This window comes from Eulemur rufifrons, chromosome 6 (assembly GCF_041146395.1).
Source record: "Eulemur rufifrons isolate Redbay chromosome 6, OSU_ERuf_1, whole genome shotgun sequence".
NCBI lineage: Eukaryota > Metazoa > Chordata > Mammalia > Primates > Lemuridae > Eulemur > Eulemur rufifrons.
The window spans coordinates 61471857-61478969 of record NC_090988.1 but is presented as its reverse complement, the minus strand read 5'-3'; the positions used below and the strand labels follow the sequence as shown (position 1 = coordinate 61478969).

At 40.8% G+C, this 7113-nt stretch overlaps 1 protein-coding gene across 2 annotated transcripts; it reads left to right on the top strand.

Moving 5' to 3' along the window:
• The first annotated feature begins 1275 nt into the window (after nt 1–1275).
• Nucleotides 1276–6654, top strand: ZBED5 (zinc finger BED-type containing 5). 2 transcript variants are annotated; one of them, XM_069469577.1, is made up of 3 exons: nt 1276–1463; nt 3103–3218; nt 4282–6654. In XM_069469577.1, exon 3 carries the CDS (start codon nt 4423–4425, stop codon nt 6502–6504), a length of 2082 nt encoding a protein of 693 aa, XP_069325678.1. In that variant the 5' UTR covers nt 1276–1463; nt 3103–3218; nt 4282–4422; the 3' UTR covers nt 6505–6654. The 2 variants fall into 2 exon arrangements, with proteins under 2 accessions (XP_069325678.1, XP_069325680.1); XM_069469579.1 differs by having other exon boundaries at nt 4250–6654.
• Nucleotides 6655–7113: the final 459 nt, after the last annotated feature.

The window sequence follows — 7113 nt, the reverse complement described above, 5'->3', positions numbered from 1 at the left end:
TTAAAATAATGACATATGTACAGCCTATGATAGGGCAAGATAAAGATGCTGTAAATGGCTTTAAAACATTTGAGACTAAATGTCCGTCCTAGGAAATCATCTACGCTGCCCTGAAAATTGTGTTATTAAGGATTTGGCTTCTTTCAACACCTAAGACATCCATTTGATCACATGTTGAAGAAGCATATTTAGTAAAAACAAAAGCTGCCCTTACTTTTGACCTCAAGTCGGGAATTTTCTGTCATAGGTGCAGTGCCTGACAACACGATCCAATTTTCATTTAGTCATGTCTACGGAGCCTCGAAAGGCTAAAATATTGCAAACAACGGGACCTAACTATTTAACGCTACCCATCCTTTAACAAATTCTCCCTCAAGAAGCGCATCTATTTCAAGGCGCCAATTTGGAAAAACGGACTCCAGGTCTCCACCGACGTATCTCACACAAAATGGAAGTACACGGTCCAAAAGCTTTGGCTGTGCTGTTTTTGAAAATAGGGAAGAGCGTAGAACTACGGCTTAAAATATCGAATTGCTGCAGCAGCAAAATGAGTGTTCCAGAGTGGGTGGGCGGTTGGGTGCAGGCTGCCGGGCGTTCCTTCGGGGAGGGCGCCACTGAGAGAGGTGCAAAGACATTAAAGCGGACTCTGGGCTTTCGCGGTGACACTGCGGGACCGCTATACCTACCGAGTCGCCCACGGCGGCTCCCCCAGCCCACCGGGGGCCGCCTGAGAGGTCTGGTGTGGGGCGGGCTAGGGAGAGGGCGTTTTCTTCCTGATTCTAGTAGGAAACCAAGCAAAAGAGGCGACGGCTGCATAACCTGGCCTGGGGTGCGGCCTCGGGGAACAAAGAGGTGGTGGAGGCACAGCAGCCGAGGCTTTGCGCGCTCCTCCAGCCGTGCGAACCCACACAAATCACGCCTGCCTGGACAGGGCGCCAGGGCTGACGAAAATGCAGATTCCTGGGTTCCACTCCAGCCCTGCAGAATCACCAACTGTATCTGGCATCACCCAAGCATCTGCATTTTAAAGTAGCCCCGGGCGGAGAGCGAGTTTCAGAACAATCGCCTCACGCCCAGGTTCACCGCTATCACCAATTCAGCGCCACGGCTGCGGTGGGGCCGCGCCTCAACCGAGCTTGGTCCTCTCCTTTGGTCCCGCCCCGCTGCTCAGCGCGGATTGGTGGCAGGGAGCAACTCTGGTGTTGATTGGGCAGCGGCGGAGTCGCTCGTGCAGACTGTAGGGTTCGGGTGTTGCAGAGTGCTAAGTTTATCTGCAGACCAGCGACCGCGCCAGCAGCGAATCGGATCTCTATGGAGGTGGCATAGACGATATCTCTGAGCTGAGAGCATCACCCTGTCCCCGAATCCTTCTTTCCTCTGTTTTGTTTTTCATTCCCTTCCCTACCCCTCCCCCCTCCAGTCCGCGACGACTGGCTCTTGACCCTGTTCAGGCCTCGGTGAAGGTGAGGAGCAGAGTCGCCACCGCTATTAAGTGGTGCGCTCTGAAATGGCCGCTGCCTTGAGCTGTCTAAAATGGCGGTCGCAGGCTCAGCTGGGGACCGTGGCGCTGCTGTGCAGCTCAGCTGCGGCGAAGACCATTCTCTCCATCGCTGATGGAGATGAAATAGATGGTATTGGGTGCTGAGACGTTTTCATGTGGTCGTTAGCTGAGGCGGCTGCCCGGGGACGCGAGAGGAGTCCTGAGACAAGGGTGGGCTGCAACAGGAAGCGAGCCCCCAGATGTGGCGGTCTGCGGGCAGCGCGCACCTGTGACAGGCAGGCGCTGAGGGATAGTTGGCCCGCGCCACACATCGGGGCGACCGTTTACAGAAACATTTAGATGTTGGAAGTGGTGTCGGTACCCACCTCCTGCCTCGCCTTTATGGCTGACCTGCACTCCGACCCTGCCCTCCTGCTCCTAAGGGTGTTATTCACAGCTGGAACCGCCTGAGGGAGGGGGTGGTGAAAGGGTTGTGTTACCTGTCAATTTAACCAGAAGATGAGACAAAAAAAAAAAAAAACACCAGAGTTCCTCCACCCCCTTTCAGGGAGTGGGATGGAAACTTTACTCAAGGGAGTCCAGATTCTTTGTCCTCGAGAAATTGAAGGGAAGCCCCTCTGAAGAAGTGGGGATGAGAACCTCCTTTCTGAAAACAAAACTTCCTGCTGTCTGTGTCCTTCTCTGGCAGCGTGGGAGAGGGATCCTAATTTTTTAGGTGAACCAGCAGCTCCACAAAGTTCTCTTCCATAATCCAAATAGAGACTGAAGGAGAATGTACTACTCTTGTGCTCCCAACATGAAGTAGGGCTTTCTGCTGGTGCCACTATGAGACCCTTAACTTTTCTGGCAGTTGTAATCCATTGTTAACCATTTCACTACAGAGCCCAGCAACTCCTGGTAACCAAATTTTTTCAGTGCTTCAGGAATTAAAAGAGCATTCAGGAACACACAAGTAATGGCTACACACGTGGTCTGTGTCGTTGAACTTTTTGGGCTCTGGACTTGGTTTTTGCTTACAAGGTGTTAAGTCAGCAGATAAATTAACCTTTCTGTGTCTTTTATCTCTAAAGTGAGGTTATTAATGTTCCTCAACTCTCTGGTAGATGAGACAATCTATATGAGGAAATAAGCACAGTTATTGGCACATAATAAACTGTTCACTCAAACGTTGGTTACCTGAGATTAGTTATTGAGGGAACAAAAATGGTTAGGGCAAAACACATATTTCATGTGACAGTTTCATATATAATTACATTTTAGATTCAATGCTTAGTTTTAGAGACATTAAGATGAGGCTGTACTTTTTAAATTTAGGTTTAGTTTTTGCAAGTTTTTTTTTTTTTTTTAATGTAATTCTATGAAGTTACTAGGCAGAGGAGCATCCCAAAGCAGTAAAATTGCTGGAGTACTAAACAGGATGAAAACATTAGAATTTTTACTTACTGTGCTAGGCATCTTCTGTTCCAGTCCAAGATCTGCATTGCAGTGAAGAATCATTTGCACTGCCTAGATCCAAAATAACTCTTAATCAATGGTCATCTCACAGGTGTGTAGTTAATTCTACATGTTGCAGTGTCTAATTTTAATTTTTCTCATTCTAGGCTTTTGGTTACTCCCTTTGCTACCCCATCCCTTAATTTTATTCTTTTGAAGAGTCTGCCTTTCAAGCTGCCAAGGTGAAAAGAGTGACTGCAGAAGGGAATACTCCTCATTTCAGGTATCTTATCCTCTAGCTGTTAATAGGAGAACCATTTTGATTCAGGATCTAACATGAGAACACAAAGCTTACTCTATAGCCAAATTATAAATCAAAAGTAGCTATTATATGTGGATAGACAAAATTTGTATGCCTTAACAGAGCTAATTGTATTCTTTAGCGATCCTTAAATAGCATTGCCCTTTTCATTATGTTCTTTTTTAATTATATGAAGAATAAACCTATTAAAATAAGAGCTTATGTTTTCCTTAGGTCCTGATTAAATCGTCACTTACAGTATAGTAGAATGCAGAGGAATCAGTAAAAATATACATTACTTTGAGCCTTAGTTTAGATAATACAAACATTGTAATTTTAAATCCAGAGAAATGGTACCTAACTTTAGGACTACAATTTATTCTTCATTGTTAACACATAATATTTAGGATACAGTAAAATTTTGTGTCTTGCAAAATTTTGAACTGTGTATGTGTTTTTAATACACCTCACCAGAATTGTTGCTAGCCCTGAAGGGAGACTTCAGATGTATAATAGTATCAACAATTAATTCATCTAATGGCAATAAGCATTAGAAAGTTAAAAGAGATTTCAAGATATTATATACTATGAGACAGGGTTGATAAATTATGGCCCGTACTGTCTGTTTTTGTACATAAAGTTTTATTGGAACACACCCATGCCTGTTTTATGTGTTGCCTATGGCTGCTGTCATGTCACAACTACAGAGTTGAGTAGTTGTAACAGAGACTATATGGCCCACAAAGCCAAAAATATTTATATATGGCCCTTTACCAAAAAAGTTGGCCAACCCCTACCATGGGACATATTCTTCAAAGTCCCTTTCTTAAAAATACGCTTAGGAACTCTTCAGTATTTCTTAGCTCATTGATTCCCAAATTATGTTTTATAGAATATTAATATTCCCTAAGTTAATAAGTTTTGAGGAAAAGATTTATGCTAACAGTAGTTTAAGTTGATTTTGATATGTTTATTTAAATATAAGATTAAGACTGCTAAACTCATTGCTATAGCTTTTATTTTTATGTGATAATCTACCTTTAAGAAAAGGTGTGCCATACCAGAGAGCACCAGGAAGTCGCTTGAGAGATCACCTGATACACGAACGTATGATGTTCCATCTGCGCATTGATGCATAGGCAGCATCTACAAATTAACTGATGTGTTACTATGTATCATCTCTTTGATGATTGCTCATCTTCTTTGTATCCTGTCTTATAATTTCAACACATTTGTGATACTCAATGTTTATTCTAAATTAACCATGTTTTGTACCACAAACTCATTGCCCATGGATCTATTGCTGAAACAAGGAAATCTTAAACAAGAAGTAGAATCTTTTTGTTATCAAATTGTATCTGAATCAAATGATCAAAAGGTTGGAGTATTACAAAGTGAAAATGAACAGTTGCAGCCTTCAGTTTCTAAAAAATCAGAAAGTGAGCTTTCCAGGGTCAAATTTATATCCAATTCCAACAAAATAGCATTTAATAAGAAACCGAAAAGAAGAAAATATGATGAAAGTTATTTGTCTTTTGGATTTACTTACTTTGGAAACAGAGATGCACCTCATGCTCAGTGTGTGCTATGTAAGAAAATTTTATCAAATAGCTCCTTGGCCCCTAGTAAGCTTCGAAGACATTTGGAAACTAAACATGCTGCGTATAAAGACAAAGACATAAGCTTTTTCAAGCAACATCTTGATTCACCTGAAAATAATAAACCCCCAACACCTAAAATTGTCAATACAGATAATGAAAGTGCTACTGAGGCATCATACAATGTAAGTTACCATATAGCCCTGAGTGGAGAGGCTCATACAATTGGAGAATTGCTTATCAAACCTTGTGCAAAAGATGTAGTGATGCGGATGTTTGATGAACAATATAGTAAAAAAATAGATGCAGTACAACTATCAAACAGTACCGTTGCACGTCGAATTAAGGACTTAGCTGCTGACATAGAAGAAGAACTTGTTTGTAGACTGAAAATTTGTGATGGGTTTTCACTGCAGCTAGATGAATCAGCTGATGTTTCAGGACTTGCTGTGCTGCTTGTGTTTGTTCGTTATAGGTTTAATAAGTCCATTGAGGAAGACCTACTATTATGTGAATCTTTGCAAAGTAATGCTACTGGTGAAGAAATATTCAACTGCATCAACAGTTTTATGCAGAAACATGAAATTGAATGGGAAAAATGTGTTGATGTTTGTAGTGATGCTTCTAGGGCAATGGATGGGAAAATTGCCGAGGCTGTCACCTTGATAAAATATGTGGCTCCCGAAAGCACCAGTAGTCACTGCCTATTATATAGACATGCACTAGCAGTTAAAATAATGCCTACATCTCTAAAAAATGTGTTAGATCAGGCAGTACAAATCATCAACTATATTAAAGCTCGACCACATCAATCCAGACTACTAAAAATTTTATGTGAAGAAATGGGTGCCCAACACACAGCGCTTCTCCTAAATACAGAGGTGAGGTGGCTTTCTCGAGGTAAAGTTCTTGTAAGACTTTTTGAGCTTCGACGTGAACTGTTGGTTTTCATGGATTCTGCTTTTCGACTATCTGATTGTTTAACAAATTCATCTTGGCTGCTAAGACTTGCATATCTCGCAGATATTTTTACTAAATTAAATGAGGTTAATTTGTCAATGCAAGGGAAAAATGTGACAATTTTTACAGTGTTTGATAAATTGTCATCATTGTTAAGAAAATTGGAATTTTGGGCCTCATCTGTAGAAGAAGAAAACTTTGATTGTTTTCCCACACTCAGTGACTTTCTGACTGAAATTAATTCTACAGTTGATAAAGATATTTGTAGTGCCATTGTACAGCACCTAAGGGGTTTGCGCTCTACTCTGTTAAAATATTTTCCTGTAACAAATGGCAATAATGCTTGGGTTAGAAATCCTTTTACAGTAACTGTTAAACCAGCCTCATTAATAGCACGGGACTATGAGAGCTTGATTGATTTAACATCTGATTCTCAAGTAAAACAAAATTTCAGTGAACTTTCACTAAATGATTTTTGGAGTAGCCTAATTCAAGAGTACCCAAGCATTGCAAGGCGTGCCGTTCGTGTACTTCTTCCTTTTGCTACAATGCACCTATGTGAAACAGGGTTTTCATATTATGCTGCAACAAAAACAAAATATAGGAAAAGACTTGATGCTGCACCTCATATGCGGATACGACTTAGCAACATTACACCTAATATTAAACGGATATGTGATAAAAAGACACAAAAACACTGTTCTCATTAAAATTGGAGGGTTTTGCATGTCTCTTGATAACCAAATGTAAGATGAAAATAAAAGATGATTTACATCATCTCTGGTATCTGGGAATTTAAAATGATTCAAATTTTTTTATACTTAGATTTTAAGAAAGTTAAAGAATCAGAAAATTAAACATATTGTGTTGTTATTGATATTTCTTATTTACATTGTAATTTCAAAGTGCTCCATGGTCATAACTGGGAAATGATGATCCATAAGATACAGTCCCAATTCCTTAGCATGACATACCTCTTCAGGATCTAATCCTTATCAATCTAACTAACCATACCTACCTTGTATCCTTCCAATCCCATGGAACTTCTTGCCATTCCCTAAACTTATTAATCTGTTCATGGTTTTAAGTCTCAAAAAACTATTGTCCCCATCTTGTTTCCTGACAGACTCCTATTTGCTTTCAAGACTTCGGCTTAATTTATCTCAGGTACTTTCATCATCTGTATCTATTTTGACCCTATTTCCCACTGCTGTATTTAATTTTTGTGTCTTTCTGAACTGTGAACCCCTTGGTGGTGTCATGATTTCCAGTGTTTTTGAACTGAGCTCTTAGAGGTTCTTATCCAGCTCTGTGTCTCC

What these genes read in the sequence shown, in the direction of transcription:
- ZBED5 (XM_069469577.1), top strand. Translation starts at nt 4,423, where the DNA reads ATGATTGCTCATCTTCTTTGTATCCTGTCTTATAATTTCAACACATTT.